General features: G+C 34.4%; 1 protein-coding gene across 4 annotated transcripts in view; it reads left to right on the forward strand.

The window, feature by feature from the left end:
* The window catches only part of LOC118192397 (ribitol-5-phosphate transferase FKTN-like), a 116,989-nt gene that overhangs the window by 66,153 nt on the left and 32,452 nt on the right, over window positions 1-18,384 (forward strand). The window contains exon 1 of one of the 4 annotated variants that reach the window (XM_035363352.2): window positions 14,025-14,171. The exons of 2 other annotated variants lie outside the window; for them this stretch is intronic. In XM_035363352.2, coding sequence (XP_035219243.2) covers window positions 14,040-14,171 — 132 coding nt within the window. In that variant the 5' untranslated portion in view covers window positions 14,025-14,039. Of the gene's footprint in view, window positions 1-14,024; window positions 14,172-16,926; window positions 17,005-18,384 lie in introns of those variants that run through there. One more of the 4 variants, XM_035363355.2, reaches the window with a different exon arrangement.

Raw genomic sequence — 18,384 nt, forward strand, 5'->3', positions numbered from 1 at the left:
TAAAAAAACGCCCCTTTGTGCGTAACATAAAATATGAAAGCTTTTAGATTTTTTTAAATTAAATTTTTTTTTTTTTTTTTTTTTTAACTTTTGGCTTTTGGGATGACATTTTTAATTCCTTCTCCTCCAGGCTTCATTTAAAATCCTTGTAGTTTGCTTTAAAGATGAAAGTACTTAATTTGATACATTTCATAGTGTGTTAAAAATTCACTGACTACTTTATAATGGGGAAAAGTGTTTCTTTCAATAAAAAAAATCTTTTGTATTCAAGCTTTGAACCTCTTTTTTTATTTTAAATCTTTATCTGACGTTAAGCTTTTCTTTCCCTTTTACGTCTTTAATATGCCTTTGATTTGAGGGAATATGCATTACTCACATGTGATTATTTTAAGGGAAAATAATTTTGTAAACAAGAATACCGTATTCAGAGAAGAAGGAAAGGAAGCAATTTCTTTTTTCTGTATAACTCATTGCTTGAAATAAAAAGTATAAAAATTAATATTCTTTTTCTTTTTAAAACCTAGATGACGTGTTTATTACTTTCGGTAAGCGGATTTTATATCTTAGCAAATAGAAAATATTGCTACTTCTGAAAAATATTTGCCTCAAGTTTCGCATGCCCGCGATTCTATGAAATAAATATACAGCTATGTCTTGAAAAATCAAGTCTTCCCTTTATAAAACCCTAATTATTGTCTTCTCTTTACTATTTTACGATCAAATAATATAATTCAAATTAAATCTCTCTATCATTTGGCTTTACAATTTTGAAAATCTTATTATAAAGATAAGATTTTATTCTATATATCTTTAACTTTTAGGGGATTAAGTCCGAAACTAATAAACCTTTCTTAAATTATGACCATTAATTTAATTTGACTAGCAGTTGAAATTATGCTGATTCTTTCCTTTATGCCTCATTTTGTCACGTAGCCCCTCAGTGCAGAGGTTTATGTAAATTTAATGATAAGCGGGTCAAAGAAACTGGTTTGATTTAGAGTACGGACTTGGCTTTTGCAGCCACTGCTGCTTGTTTATAGAAAGTTTGCTTTGGTTTATTTGATTATGGCAAAGCACGTGATGGCTATTTGCCTAAGGAGAGGAAACATTCGGAGAATACTTTCTAGGGGAAATCGGCTTTCATCCACGTTACATATGAGAAAAACCGCAAAAACAGCCGAGCAGCCAACTCATTCACCTGGGGACTCGAACAATGGATGATTAAGTTGCAACTTATTTTTACAATTTGTTTTTGCTATTTTTTAAATATATATATATTTTAACTTTTCAAAACTTTAATGGTTTGCTTTTCGAGGTATTAATCCATATTCTAAAGTCTTCAGATTGAAAGCTATAAATTCTTTCTTTCTTTATTATAAGGCTTGCTAAAACACCTGAGTTGCCTGCGTTTTATGCAGAATGAAAAGGCTTTATTTAGAGCGATGGGTGCGGTTTTTTGAAATCTCAGATATACAGCGATTTTTCTCTTATTTGATTCAAGGTGAATTGCGTAAAATTTTACCAAACTAAAAGCTTGTGGGTTGTATACCCTCAAGCTTTGCGTTCGTTTATCGAACCGTTTTTCGTTTGGTTGCCGTGACCGTAAACAAACTATCCAGCGTGCCGATTCTTATGAGCAAGCGACGTATCACGTGAAAAACGTACCTAAGTTAATACCTGCCCCATGAAGTGATTGCCTCTGGCCTCTTGATATTCATAGCGAATGCCAGGTGTATGGGGTTACAGCAACACTTGAAATTATTTTTTACGTTCTTGTATGAAGTAAAGGAAATATTGTAATCGCGAAAAATGTCGACAATCATATTTCAAAGAAAATACACATTTTAACCGCTCTTAATTCCATTTGAACGATGTTTTAGCGTGACATCTGTAAGTACGGGCAGAATAAAAGACTTTTTTTTGCAAAAGAAATTGTAAAATGGATTTAAAATGAATTCAGTAGAAATTTTTTCGTGACGTCTGTACGTACGTGCCTCGCATAATTCAAAAGCGAGTAGCCTCAGAATGTTTAAATTTTATATATGGGATTTCTATAACATGTAGATGTGCACTTCCCTATTTGGTCACAATCGGCACGATCAAAGTATATAAAGTATATAATCATACTCTATATCCACTCTGTTACCCGGCTCGTTGAGCTAAGTATTTTTATTCTTATATGTTGGTAAATTCTACATTTTTTCTTTAAAAGTGATTGAATTATACTATTTTTATATCCGGTTAAGATTTTTATGCTTTTGTTAATCTGCATGCAACAGTTGTAGAATTATTAAAAATCTAAAAGTTGTTTAAGTTCCATTAAGACTAACGATGCCGCCATCTGTTTACATTTAAAACTTAGTAGCATAGTGAATTAAGTTAGTTTTTGCACCAGTTTCAGTGTCTTTTTCCCGAATGGGGTCAAAAGTTTTGTACACCCAAAAATCAACCTTTCTGCATAATTTTAATTAATTTAAACAAACTATAATTTTAATTGTAAAATTTATTTTTTAACGGTTTTTATCTCTATAGGGTGTTTTAGAATTTTCTGTATTTTATTTTACAGTTTTTAATGAAGATATTTTGAGTTTTTGTGCATTTTTTTCCTCGCTGCAAATGATAACTGAATTTATTGAATGAGAAATATATCTCTAATGAAATTTTGGGAAATAAGTTTAAACGAAATACAGCAAAAATTGCGCATAATTTGGCCGTACGAGGAAGTCATATGGTGTCCCCATCAGATTTTTTAAAAACTTATTACGCGCTCCGCCATTAGGTATTATACGGAGAAGGAGGGATGCCACATGGATATGTCTTTTTAAGAAAAATCGGCTTGTATCTACGTTGCATGGAGAAAACCACGAAAACACCAATGCAGCCCCGGAAAGCAAATTCTGGACCCAAATCACTTGAAATCGAAGGGTATATTCGAAATACTGGGTATAAGCAGATTGCGAGGAATGAATATATCTTTACCTGCGGCGTTGTGGTGACTTCAGTTACATTCGGCAATATATTCTTAACGGTTAGCCTCGTTTCATTCCAGTTTTAACTGATCGAAATTACGTAATGATATGATAGGCGATCCTTTTTACTTTTTTGCACTAAGTAAAGGAAGTATTGTAAGTACTGGTGAAGTATTTATTAGTGAAGTGGATAAAACCGCCGAATGTTATGGAACATATGTGGGATCGGATTGAAGTTTCTTGTTGTTGTTACTTATGCTGACTTGTCTGACAGTAACATTAGCCCATACCCACGAAATTTCTCTTGGTAAGGAGCGCAAGATTACGCCTGTCGTTGGCAACATCCTTGAGCACCGTACAGGTGACAGTGCTATTTAGGTTAGTTCCGCCCCCAGTTTGATGGCGAGCACCCAGGGGGGGACGGGTTCGAGGGTCTCTTACCTTCCACCAAACCACACGAGAGGACGTTCGGCTCGCCGTATATTTAGAGTGCCGCCATGCCGCATCGACACTATACAGTTACAAACATCCATGCCTTCTCCGGTCCTTCAACACGGCAGTCAGCGACGCTAAGGCGGCTTGGGTTGAAGTTTAAACAAATGGGTTGGCTGCATGGGCATTTTTGCGATTTTTTTCCAATATGCAACGTGAATACAAGTGAAATTTCCTGAGAAAAACTTCCGTGATGTCATTCTTGCTTTGCGCAGATAACCCTAGAATTGTTTACTACAGTTTTTGCAACCAAATCCTAGATCCGTAACCTAGTGATAAAACTGCTTAACACTGTTATTCGGCCCAGGCTCAAATCACGGCAAACGGACTGAACGTAAATACAAAAGAGTTTCCCTTAAAAAGATCCGTATGAAGGTGTCTATTCCCTGAGGGAAATATTCCTCGCTTGCTTCCCCATAATCCAAATGGTTGGTTCTCATTATCTCTAAAATAACATTTTAATGTCTGCAGATGACAGCAAAATTTCCAATAATTATGCTAGGAAAGGTAAGCATTATGCAACGATAAATTACAAACTATTACATTATATGCACAAAACTTCTAAAACAAAACAGGAAGTAAAATAATAGAAACGAAAAATGAGTAAAGAGTGAGCTATAAATCTTTGAGATAAGCTGAGGAGCAAGGAATGCGGATCAGAGATATACAATAAGTGACAAGTGAATCTTTTTTAACTGCCCTTTTAAACTGAATGTACAAAAAATAAAAACAATAGATGTTAACAAACTCCAGCTACCGTTATTGCTGGCGCTACGCCAGCACTGCCTGCAATGTTGTGTAAAAATGTATAACCCCTCATACCACAAAGCACGCGGTGAAATTTACCTCATCAGTTCAACTATTCCCCAAGTCGCTTTCGTAAAACTGGGAATGGAGTTTAGGAAAATAGCTCTCATATATCTGTTAAATTAAGCAATACATTACGAGTTAAATTATCCGTAGATAGTAAAGGCTGCATTTCTAACCAGGATACTACATAACTTAATAGCTGAGCTTTTATCTAGCGAATTTAAAGAAAAGGATGAGTTAAAAATAAACCATGAAAACAAGACTTGAGAGTCCGAGAAAATGAGGAAGGAAAGAAAATAAAGCGAGCAATTTCTAATTACGAAATTCCGTTAATTAATTGGAAAAAGTTAGTTTCTGAATTCAGAGTACTGACAAATAATCTCTAATGAATAGCATCTTTGGAGCAGAGTTTGAGAAAATGGAAATAAGTTTTAGCACTTTCTCATTTCCACCAAATGATCAACTTGAATTAAATTTGATTGAAAACTTTCTAAAGTTTTCTTGAAGTTAAACAACCTGCCTTATTACTTAGTTACTGAAAAATAATTTTAAAATCTCCCGCAATAGGGTTGTAACGACGAGAGAATGTTGCAGGTTCTACTGCTTATTATTTGACTTAACAAACCGTTTATACCTCACTAATGCCAAATTATGTAAGACCGCTGACATACTAAAACTTCGATTCGGGTTCCACTCTTGGGAATTATATTTTAGATGAAATGTGAAGTGAAAGCACATTATGAACTTTATACTACAATTTCAAATCTGTGATTCTAACATTTTAAAAAAGAAGTATCTGGTAGCTCATTAATAGTTCAAAGAATGCATTGTTATTGTAAATATTAGGTACACTGCGGGGGGGGAATAAAAAAAAAGAAGGGAAGGACAGTTCTATATCTTCCGTTCTACTGGTCTGATTGACGAAATTCAAACTTCGTTTTTCATGTCACGAAAGCGCGACTTGGGATATATATTAGATTTATATATAGCATCATTCTAACATAGGCATTTTGACACAAAATCGGACATTTTCTGAAATGACTTGCCAATTTGTTTTCCCATATTTTGGATTCTACGACTCAAATTATACCAAACTGCCAAGTTTCGTAAAAATCGCACGAGTAGTTTTTAAAAAATTAGCCTTCAAAATTTTAGCTCCTCCATGTTAATTGAATCATTGATTATATTTATAAATATCTGTTTTTTTTTTTAAAATTAAACTTGCTTGATTAAGTCTTCCAGAATTAAAAATTAAGGCTTAATCTAAATATAATCCGCACGTTTTTAATTATTTATTATTAAAATTTGTATTTTTAAATATTTGTTATAAATTTTTCGAAAAAAAAATTATATTATATATTATAGCCTACAAAATTTTTAACACGATCTTAAAGTAGATATATTTCTAGGCATACCTGAATTTACATATTGAAGCGTTTTGAAATTTGGCAACTTTTTTTTTTGAGCGATAATAAACCAAACGATAATACGCACTTTGTTAAAATTATTTGAAAGTATGAAGGATGTTTTTTTATTCCCGCTCGTTTACAATTAAAAAAAAAAAAAAGGAAAATAGGTTGCTATAAATTAAGCAGTTCGTCAAGTAAATTATTCTTGGCGAAAACTGAAAAAAATATGCCAAAATTAATTTTTGAATTTCTCCGTAAATTTCGCCCTTAATTTTACAAAATTTAATAATTAGGCATAATTTCAGTCGTAGAATCGAAATATGGAAAAAAATTGTCATGTCATTTCAGAATCATAACAAAGTCCGATTTTGTGTCGTCTCGCTTTTGAGACATGAAAAACGCAATTTGAATTTCATCAATCCGACCAGTAGAATGGGAGATATAGAACTGTCTCATTTTTTTTTTCTCTTTTTACGCAATATACACCTTCCACACAAACACATGGGGGGGGGGATGGGGCAGTTCTATATCTTCCGTTGTACTAGGCCGATTGACGAAATTTAACTTGCATTTTTTATGTCTCAAAACTACGTATTAAGATATTTGTTAGATTAATATATAGCATTGTTCTAACATAGGTATCGTGACACAAAATCGAACTTTTTCTGAAAGGCATACCGATTTTTTCCCACATTTCGATTCTACGACTCAAATTATATCAAAGTGCCAAGTTTTGTAAAATTCGCACGAGTAGTTTTTTAAAAATTAGCTCTCAAAATGTAGCTCCTGAATGCTAATTAAATTTGGTATATATTCATTAATACCTCTTTTTTTTTTTTTATTAAACTTACTTGACTTCTTCTTTCGCGGTTCCGAATTTCGGTTCAATACAAATAAAATTCACGGCTATTTTCTGATTTGTCTTTAAAATTTGTACGTTTTAGCAATTTAAAAACATTTTGCGGAACAATTTTTGAGTTATAACCTATAAAAGTTTCATTCTAATCTTAAAGTGGATGTATTTCTAGTAGCACGCCTGCCAAAAAAATAGAGATTTTAAAGCAAAATTTTTTAAGATATACGTGAATTTATGTATTGGCGCGTTTTGAAATTTGGGATATTTGTTATAAGCGATAATAATGCCAAATGTACTTTATGCAAGTTGTTGGTTTGGTTTGATTATGGCAAACCTTCGAGGGGAGGTATGCCCTTCGTGGAAGACTCTCTAACGGAAACTGGCTCGTATACAGGTTAGACACTGGGAAAACCCCGAAACGCCCATGCACTCAGACCGTTCCCTAGATTCGAGCCTTGGAGCGAATTACCAGTGTTCAGCGACTTTACTCGCCGGCAGCTGTTGGGCCTATGCACTTTGTTAACGATTATTTGAAAGAATGAACGATGCTGCGTATATCCGCTCGTGCACAGTGAAACAAGGGACAGGAAAATAGTTTGCTACAAATTAAAAATTTTGCCAAGTGAATTAATTACTCTTGGCACAAACTGAAAAAAGTTAAATTTTTAAATTTTTAAATTAATGAATCCACATTTCACCGGTAATACCAAAGTTTCGCCGTGGAGAATTTGACTTGGAAGTTCAAGAGCGTCGTAGACGCTGTTCAACTGTTGATGACGACGATTGAAGACTTTAGTTGAAACAAACTCGTGCACGACTGTTCGAGAGCTTGCGGAGGAGCTTGGTGTAAGCAAAACAATGATTTCTGATCATTTGAATCGTATAGGAAAGACTAAGAAGCTCGATAAATGGGTGCCTAACGAATTGAGCGAAAATAAAAAAAAATCGCCGTTTTGAAGTGTCGTCTGCTGTTTTTCTGCTCAACAAAAATGACCCTTTTCTTGATCGAATTGTTACGTGCGAGGAAAAGTGGATTCTCTTTAACAACCGCCGACATTCGGCTCAGTGGTTGGACCGTGGTCAGATGCCACAAAACTTTTCAAAACCAAATTTGCACCCAAAAGAAAATTATGGTGACTGTTTGGTGGTCTGCGACAGGTCTCATCCACCACAGCTTAATAAATCTGGGCGAAACGATTACGGCAGATAAGTACTGTGAGCAAATCAACGAAATTCACCAAAAATTGCAACGCATGTGCTAGGCATTGGTCAACAGAAAGGGGCCAGTTCTTCTCCACGACAATGCTCGGCCGCATGCAACTAACCTTACAGAAAATGAGGGAATTGGGATACGAGACTCTCCCTCTTCCCCCATATTAGCCTGACCTCTCGCCGACCGATTACCACTTTTTCAAACATCTGGGTAACATTCTGCAGAAGAAATGCTTCAGAACAAGACGAAACCAAAAACGCCTTTAACAACTTTATCGCGTCCAGAACTCCAGAATATTATTCTACCGGCATAAATAAACTTATATCTCGTTGGCAAAAATGCTTTGATTCGGCTGATGCTTATTTTGATTAATAAGATTGGCTTTTGAGTTTTTAAAGATATAGGCTAAAAACCTGCATTATTTTCCTGACAACCTAATACAAAGCTATATATAAAATATAAATCCCAAGCCTGGCTTTCGAGACATGACTAATAGAAGTTAAATTTTGTCAATCTCTCCAGCAGAACAGGAGGTATAAAACTGTCCCGTTTTTTTTGCGCTATGTATACCAAACTTTCGGCTAGGGCTTAGTTTATGGTATTATAGCCACTAAAGAAATCATAAAGAAAAAAGAAATTATAAAACGTTAAAGAACTGTCAAAAATCTGCCTCCTTCTAAAGAGAATTTCTTTATCTGTACTTCCGGAAAAATCTCTAAATGATTTATGGGATTCTGTCATACAGCCAAGAAAAATGAGAAGTTTCATATCTGTTATTAAATCACGAGTCCATGCAATTTCAGAACTTTTGATCTTTCGTAACATTTATTTTACTCTTTAAAACTGAATTTAACAGTGTTTTCGAATAATTTACAGATAAGTTTACGAATTTTTTTTTCATACAATGTAAATTTTTCTTTCACATTCTACATCCTCACTTCATGAAAAGGAAATTCGTGCGTACCGTTTGGGTCATACGAAATGTGCTTAGAGATGTGTTTGAAGAATTAATAATTTTTTTACCTAACTCTCACAGAAAATTCTTCGGATCTACAGCGTTATAAGGTAACACACTCCAAATAATTTTCTGCGCAAATTTTAATGGGCCAATATTGCTTATGGCTACCGTTAAATTAAAGGTTTTATTCCTAACTCTTACAATAGAGTTTTGTTTGCAAAGCATTAGCAATGAAAAGTTCTTACGGTCGTCATTCTATTTCAGTCTTTGTTTATTGGAGTAGCTAACAGAACAGATATAATTCTTAAGTTTAGAAACATTTTACCACCACCGAATTGAGCTGATGACAAATACGGTTTCTCTGTATAAGTTGTCGCACATATCTTTCTAAAGAAAACTGTCTGCGAGTGTTTTCCAGAAATGTTTGTTTAATTGCTTATGGCAAAGCAGGGTTATCTGCCTAAGGGAAAGGATGCATTCGTGGAGGACTTTCTAAGAGAAATTGGCTCGTATATACGTTACGCAGGAGGAAAACTATGGAAACGCTCACGTAACTAACTCGTTCACCTGGAATGGAATCCAGGTCGGAACTACCAGTGCTCAGCAATTTTACAGCTAGGCCATGGGTGGACTTTCCAGAAATGGAAATGATTTGATTCTTCATATCAGATTAAATATAAAGACATTTCACTATATACTGACATCCAGAACATAGGAAATTTTACTTTTCTTATCGAAAATATCCATCTGTAGTGAGTGGATTGGATTATATGGGTTACGGTAAAGCACATGAAGGCTGTCTGCCTAAAAGGAGGTATACCTTCGCGCAGAACTTTCCAAGGAAAATTAGTCTGCCTCCACAAGAAGGAAAGGAAACCCGAAAACTGTTACGGAGCTAACTCGTTTGCCAGGATTTGAACCGGATTCGAAGTACCAGTATTCAGCAATTTTTGGTCGCGTCGCCCTTGGTGGACTTGTAGACAGTGGATAAGACGTTGATCACTAATGCCCACCGAATTCAAACTCTGACGAATGGGTTGATTTAACATAGTGAGAGTTTGACTAACAGCCTATCAGAGGGTGTTTTGATGGTTTTCAGTATGTCTAACGTAAAAAGGTGCAATTTCTATTAATAAGTCCTTAAGGAAGACAACCTTTCCTTTCGCCAAACTCTAGCAATATTTTTATGTTCGCTTCACCATTAGAAGTTAAAAACCTCATTAATACCTTAATCCTTTCTGTCCCAATATTTTTTATTTCTTTCAGGGGACTTGATTGTTTTATGTACTCTTGGTAATTATCACAAAGAATTGAAAAATATAATTTAAAAATTTTTATTTTAAAGTGGGAGGATTCCTAAAAATGGGGGATATATAAGAAGAGATGATAAGAAGATGATATAAGATGATGAGAAGTGATATAAAAAGAGATATGGGTAAGAAGAGATATACTCCCGATATATAAGAAGATGCGCGCGACAATGTTGTAGTGAGGGATGTTAGAATGATGCCTATTACCAGTGAGACATCAATTATTTAGTAAATTGATGCGTATAATTCACTCGAGATTCCTCTAAACATCTACTGGGACTTATATAACTATTGGGACTGAGAGGGTTAAACCTAAGGAAAGCGTCTGGAATAGATTTCATAAATACAAAATGATGAAGAATCTGCCTGATAAAATAATTATTAAGCTGACTAACATCTTTAATGCATGCCTACATAAATCGTACTTTCCCGATACATGGAACACGCACTGATTTTTCTCATACAAAATCCAGGAACCCCGCATGACAACCCAATAAGCTATAGGCCTATAAGCTTACCCTCTACTCTTAGCAAGGTCCTTGAAAGGATAATCTACAGTCGTATGAAGGGGTATCTTGTTAAGATTACCAACAAACAACTTGGCTTCCGCAAAGGTTTCTCGACCTCTACTCGGCTTATCAACATCACGGAAATCATTGGCGGAACCTTGCATAACAAAATGAGCACAGCTATCCTGGTGCTAGACGTAGCCAAAACCTTTGACCGCGTCCGGCATAAAGGACTTACCTACAAACTCATCCAGATGGACTTGCCCCGCGAAACCATTCTTATTCTCAATTCCTTTCTACAGAATAGGATATTTTCAATCAAGCAAGGAGACATGATTTCAAATGTAAGAACTATCAACAATGGAGTACCCCAGGGTTCGATCTTTTGATCGATACTCTATATTATGCACATTAATGATTTCCTAGACTTAAGGACCAACCACAATATCTTACTCCCCTACTATGCAGACGGCACTGCTATCCTGATTAAATTACGCAGACCAAATCACGTTTTAGCTGAGCTCTAGGAGAAAAATCCCAGAAAAAGAGCATTGGTGTGCCAAATGGGAAACTAGTATACAGGCTGAGAAATCACAAGTGCTGTTTATCAGAAAATTTCTCATTGAGAACCAAACCAATAACAACATCAACACTTCGGGCAAAAATTCCCTAAGGTAAATCACGCAAATTATCTAGGAGTCACTTTAAATCGTTCTTTCACATTGGACTTCTCACACTGGCAGAGTTCGCAGCAAGGCACTGGAAGTTACCATGCAATTGAACTCACTTCTTAAACATCAGCTTCTATCTTTAAACCGCAAAAGCAAATCTACATATCGGTCATTAGGCTGACCTTGCCATATACATGGCCAACTTGGGCACACGCCTGTAAAAAAGACATTCTGACAGGGGCTACACTGCGGATTATCCTCAATGAACTAATCAAAAGTTCTACGAAAATGATTCACATAATAATTCTGCGGAACTTGCATAAGTTCTCGCCTGCGAGATCTTAGATGAAGGTAAGAACATCGGGCCCTTTGCAGAATTCTAATTAAAAAATGCACAGTCGCAAGATATCACGTGAGTCTACAGCTATTCACAGACTATATTTCATACTCAGCAGCCAAATTTCGTACTGTGATTTGATAAACTAATATTCCCAACGACCACTAATTTCAGTAAATTTTAACTGCATTTAATTTCCTCTTCAAATTGATAAGTCATTTGGATTTGTTTTACTGTGTCTTGAATACGATTGCTTTTGTACTCGCACCCGGCAGTGAGATCTCAGAGGCAATGTGCCTCGCATACCAACCCATTTGTTATCATCTTTTATAGTGACACAGTTGTGAAGAGCTTTTAAGCTTGAGGCCCCTAGTGGGATTCGTTAACTGATCTGGTAAGAGCAGAATAATTCCCTAGTATACCAGATCATCAAATCAAAACACCAAAGACACCAAAGCATCAAAACATTTCCTTAGGCAGATAATCATCGTGTAATCACGAGCAAGGAGAGGTTATCTCGGAATTAATTAAAGAAATAAATATTAAATTGTATAAACCAGCATAAAATTAGGTTTATAGTGCATTTTGAATAAAAAATTTCAATTTTGAAGGTGGTCAGACACAGGTTCCTCTTCTTAAAGAGCAAAATGATTTTTGCCAAACTTTTCTGTGTCTCTCGAAATCAATAGACTTTTATTCAAAGTATGTATCAAACAGAGGTTGATTTTTTTAACTAATTTTAAAGAAGCATTAAGCCATCTGACATATTCCACTCTTGGAAGAATAGGATATCTTTTTTTCAGATTTTATGATTTCACGTATTCAAATATTAGCCGGTTTTCAGTACAAAATCCGTTATAATAGGAAGTTGAAAATGAATAACTCGAACGTGCTTTGCTTTGATAAATATATGGCTATTTATGGAAAGCAACAGAGGGCTAAGGAAGCAAATTTTGGGATTACTTGAATGAATTTTGGCAAAGTACTCGAGGACTATCTGCTCAAAGGATGTTTTCGTGGAGACGGTTTTAAGGAAAACTGGCTGTTATTCATCTTACACTTGGCGCAAATACTGAAAACTCCCATGCAGCCATTCCGTTTACTAGTATTTGCATCAGGGTCTAACTATAAGTGGTCAACGGTTTTACCGCTAGGCCGCAAGGGATACACTAAAGAAAAACTAAGAGGAAATGACTCATTTTTGCATCAACGTATGGAAGAAATCAGCAGAAATCTCCTAAATTTCATGCAGCTAGCTTGCTCAGTATCTGAAAACTGAATACAAAACTAAACAAGTATATACAAGACGTGACAAGAAAAATAGTCAGAACTTAAACATTTCAAGAAAATTACATAATTTTTAAAATCTACATAGCAGCATAAATGTTGGCAAACATTTTTCTGCTTTTCAGAGTTCATCATATCAATGTTCAGTTTTCTTAGTAAGATGGCTTACAAAACTTTTTTTTATCTATTTATTATTAACGTTTTATACGTTGATTTTATTTATTAAATATCACTTATACTACATAAATTTCAGTTCAGCAGCAAAATCACAAAGTATTCAAAAACAGCATATATTTAAACTTTCCGACAAACAGTCTCTCACGCTGGAGATAAAAATGCTAACTTACAGTGTTGCCACTGCATACTTTGAAATAGTTGAGTTTGTTTAAAATTTATTAAAGTCTTACAAAATATGAAACTTAAAATTCGAAATTAAAAATTCGAGCTTCGAGAAGCACGTGTTCGGGTGAAGAACTTAAGTTATTCAAAATTTGATGGCCCTAGTTACTGTCGTTTTCACAAAATGCAAGAAGCATACACACGTATAATGTACATGCAGATTCTTCATCATTTAATTTCTTTAAAAATAATACAGGGTGATATTATTTGGTGGCAACAATCTGAAAAGGGACACAGCTGTTTATAGTGAAAGAAGCAAAATACCGTTTCTAACCCATCGAAATTAAAGTTGTTTAGAATCACGAATTAGCAACCTTATGGATGATGTACATGTAGCTTTTATTACAGGATGTAATCATATTCTGAAATACGAGTTTAAAATATTCGTTATCGACTTAGCAAAATCAATATTAAAAAATATAAGGGTGTGGTTAATAGCACACGGAAAGTCCATCGCTGCCAATTTTCTTATCTGTGAGGGAATGTAATGTACTGAATGATACTAAAAATTCCACCACTTGGTACATGTAAAAGCACTCTTTTTTTTAATACTACTGTAGCAGAAGCGACAAGGATAAATCACTTATTGGCCGCTGAAATAAAAGTACTCCAGGTTCATGTTCTTGGATTTTTATATTCCACGGAGCTTATTCTTAGTTAGTCGCCAAACGATTTTGTCTGTGAAGTTCTAATCATGAAAATGGTTTTCTGTTTGCTTTCAGTTGCGTGGATTACACTTAATTCTTACGGATTTCTAAAATATATGCAAGTGAAGTCATTGTATAATTGCACAGGAGTAAGAGATTTGTTTGTGGGGTTATGTTGAAACGGAAGCTACGTTCACCAGCAGCGTTTATTATTTTCCGAAAAGCCTTCGTTATTTTGCTCGTGATATGCGTTGGAATTGTTTTTTTAATTGTGGTTCTAGCTTCAAGAGATTTATTATACGAAGTGAGTCATAAATTAGGTTTCCTGTTTAGCAATAGAATCGAGTAAATAGTTTTCCTGTTAGTCGTTAAATTGTTTTCCAGTTTAGTCGCTAAATAGTGTTCCTGTTTAGCAATAGATCAAGTAAAATAGGTATTTTAAGTAATACCTACTTTACTCGATCTATTGCTAAACAGGAAATATGCAGTAAATATTCATTAATATGTAATGGAAAATTTTTCAGTATTTGGAATATGATTATAGCAAAGGACATTCATTAAGATTATAACAAAGAATATTCATTAATATATAATCGATAGTTTTTCAGTATTTGGATTAAGATTATAGCAAAGGACTCGAAGGTTGCCCTTCTAAAGGAAGGGATGCTTTTATGGAGGATTTTCTGCGGAAATGTGGTTTATATTTAGATTACACATGGGAAATGCCATTAAACTTGCATGCAGAGGAGACGTTCGCTTTGAATTGAACATAAGTCGAGCTAACAGTATTCAACAATCTTATCCGCGCAGACATACAGGGAATTTTCTTTACCAAGTTGGGAATGTGGAATGCATAGTTATAGTTATTAATATGTTGTCTGTCCATTTTTCAGACGATTTTCCTTGTATTTACAGAAATAGTTTACCTAAAATTTTTGTGTTTTAAGTGTTCTTCTTAATAACTCTTATTCTTAACTATCTTTCCGCACCGTAATTAAAAAAGTTATAGAGCCTTTTGCAGTGCCGGAAGAGGTATTTTATCCCTTTCACCTTGAACAGCTTTCCAACGTCCAAGGAGGGTTGTAGGTCGATGTTTGGACGATTCGCTTTTTAAAAGTCCAAAAGCTAAAAAATCCAGGTAGCAGATGATAATTAATACTTGCAAAAATATAGCTGTAGTTAAAAAACAAATTTCCAAACAGATGAAGTTTTTTTATAGCAAAGCAAAATCGTCTAAAATGTGAGAACAGATATTGTTCAATATTTAGAATAAAACGCATTTTAATATCCCATAGTACGTAAGGTATATTAAGGGCTATCAAAGTAGGCAGAAAAATATAAATAATGCATGTGTGACAGAAGCCTTTTTAAATTACATTTCATAAATAACTAAGTAAATATTACTCACTAGCGGTCAGTGAGTTCGAGATTAGAGTTATTTAGATTATAGCAAAGTATTCAAGGGCTATCTGCCTAACAGGACGGAAACCTCCATGAATGACTTCCTATTTCATATTTTCCATCAATTCTATTGGAGACTATAGCTAGGGATTCAGCTAAAACCAGCAGATGAGTATAGTTCTCGAAAGCAACAATACGCTTGAAGAAGTTTTACGTTCCAAATAGGTAATTTTTAAGGAAAACTGGTTCGTATTCACACTACATACGGGAAAAACCACGAAAGCTTACATGCTGCCAAAGTATTCGCCGGGATTTGAACTCGGGTTGAACTACTAGTGTTCATCAAATTTATCGCTCTTTCGCTATTAGGAGACTAAGTGGCTAAAATCATTGAACTTGGATTATAGCATGACCCGCGTTTCAAATGTTAGTCAGCATGCTAACTGCATAAACATTTACTTTATGAATAAGAATCTGTCTTCTTTAGAAAGTCCTCCGCGAAAGCATCACGTTTTCTTAGGCAGAGAGTATTCGCGTGCTTTATCACAATTGATTAAACAAGTAACTATATTCCCTACTATACTTTGAAAGTTAATATAAAGACCAAGGTTCTGTTGGCAATTCTGCATTAAAAGTAATCTTAAAGCTGTTGATATTTATGTTTCATTTTTAGCTATATGCAGGTAATTATTTTTAAACTGTAATTCTTTAATGCTTAGTAAGCCCCGTGAATCTTGCTATTAACAAGTAGGACTTTCTGCTAAATTAAATTTATTTAAGTGAGGGGGGTTAGGAAAACAGCGAAGGCATGGAGAAATATTTCGTATGATAATGTAGTAAAATAAATGTACAGCTATATATCTTGAATAATTAAATCAAGATGCACAAAATTTTATTTTTCGTAAATAAGCGCACACATGTCCACGTGGCCTTAAGTTATTGTGACATTGAATTATAAAGGCTTCTCCGGCCTTTTATCTTTCTCATTTTGAGAAGCTCATTTTAAATATAAGATTTTATATTCTAAATCTTTAATTTCTAGGGGACTATTTTTTAAACTAATCCCTGTCATAACTGCTTAGATTAAAGTTGTTTTATGTGTCAAACTGACATTTTCCTACAAAATGTTCTATTATCGGGACCAGAGTCGTCGCCAAATATTCTGTCAAATTCGCCAAGCGAATGATTAATATGAAGTCGCCAATGTTTACTTCTAAAATTGTTACAATGTTTACATTTAAAAAAAAGATTGCATTTCAAAATTCGCAACGAGAATACAAATTCTAAATTCGCTTTTGTTTTTATTATTCTTGCATTTACCATGGAGTTGAAAATTTGGGACTCACCTAATGATGAAACATCTTCCATACAATTTCTTCAGGAATGAGGAATCGTTCACTCTGGGATAAAGCACCCAAAAACCATAAAATGAAGTTCTACTTCAATTCAAAAGAAGCACCGGAATGGAGATAGGAAGACTTGCATTTGAACATTACTGCGTTAGCCATAAGAGTAATTTTATCGATCCGATAACTAGTTATCATACTCAAACTTTTGAAAAGTTATGAGACAGTGCGCGACACTGAACGTATCCAATTAGCGATCCGATATGGCGACATCAGCGTACTAAAACGCAAATCTTTTCAAACATTTTAAATGATATCCGCAGTTTCATGCCTCCAGTTAGTCTTAATTCGGTAAATTCTCTAATCGAATTGTTGTTTCTAATTTCTTTGGTAAGTTGCTTAATTTATATTAAAAATTTCTAATTGTATGAATATATGTTATGTTATTTTTTTACCTTGGACTTTTCTTCAACTAAGCCGTATGGTAAATATTTTGGCGATTATTTTTATGCTTCGAATTTTTCGCCAGTTCGTCAGCTTTTGGCGATATTTGAATCCGGTCCCGATAACAGAACAGTACCCAAGAAGAAGATTGCAATTTCATTTTAATCTTTAAAACATTTTTTAATGTTTTAGAATTTTAAACTCTTCGAAGTGTTGGACTGTTCCCTGAAGCTTTCAGCTTACACTTTTTTTAAACATTTGGTGTTGCTGACTTTACATGAAAGTTTGGAATGAAAGTCGCAGTTTAATTAGAGTTGGCTGGGATCAATTAGGAAAATATTGGCAAATATAGGAGGTAAACGTGTTAAATTAACATCTTTGTGTAAGAAATAGAAGACCCGAAGAATTAAATATTAAAAACAAGTATTTACATACTTGTTTTTACAAGTTGTAAATACTTGTTTTTAATATTTAGTTCCACCAGTTTATACTGTTTTTTAAAAAGCAGTATAAACTGGTGCAACACGAACAAACCCGCAGCACTTTAATTTCAAAGGTTGACTAGAACTTTCTTTGTTAGCTGCCGGAGTGAAAATAACGAAAAAGATAAAAATCCTCGAATTTCTTTCTGTTGTTCTAACATATGCAAATATTTATTTTTCTCATTTTCATGCTTGTATCTGAAGAAGAAAGTTATATTTAATCTTCGAAATTATAGTATAGTAATAGTAAATTTAGTAGGACTAGAAAATCTAGTCGTGATACTTTAACCCTTTGCGGCACAGTGTTCCGGTCTGGACACACCTAAAAATTTCCTTCTGTACGCACAGAAAAATTGAATGAAAAAGGATTTATAGGTTACTCTGAACCTCCTTTATTTATACTAGATGGCAGCTCAACAGAAACCAGTCCGTATATTTTAGCCATGTTTAGTTTTTTAAGACCCTCATTTTTCAATGAAATCGCCTAGATTTTTTTTAGGGTATAAAAGGAATTGTTTAAAAAGAAATTTCTATGTTATGTTTTTGGCGGTATGCTAATCTCCTTATTCTATATTAGTTTTAAATTTTTACCTTGAAATCTTGCTTAAAATCAAACGGCGAACCCTAGGTGGGCCCAGACCGGGCTCACCGATAATCTAGGACAACTGAGAATCTGTATTCTTGTTTCTTCGCATCTCATCGGTCAGTTCATTGACAACAAGGCTCGTTTCAGCACTCTTTTCGAAGCTGTTTTCAATCAGTGTGCCACTTTGGGCACACCCGCAGAATTAAAACGTTAAGTGCTATCTTCACAAAATTTTACTTCTGTACTCATCTAGACCTA

The sequence above is a fragment of the Stegodyphus dumicola genome, chromosome 1 (assembly GCF_044657685.1).
Source record: "Stegodyphus dumicola isolate Sdum_Otavi_A_Nest chromosome 1, ASM4465768v1".
In the NCBI taxonomy this organism is placed as follows: Eukaryota; Metazoa; Arthropoda; class Arachnida; order Araneae; family Eresidae; genus Stegodyphus; species Stegodyphus dumicola.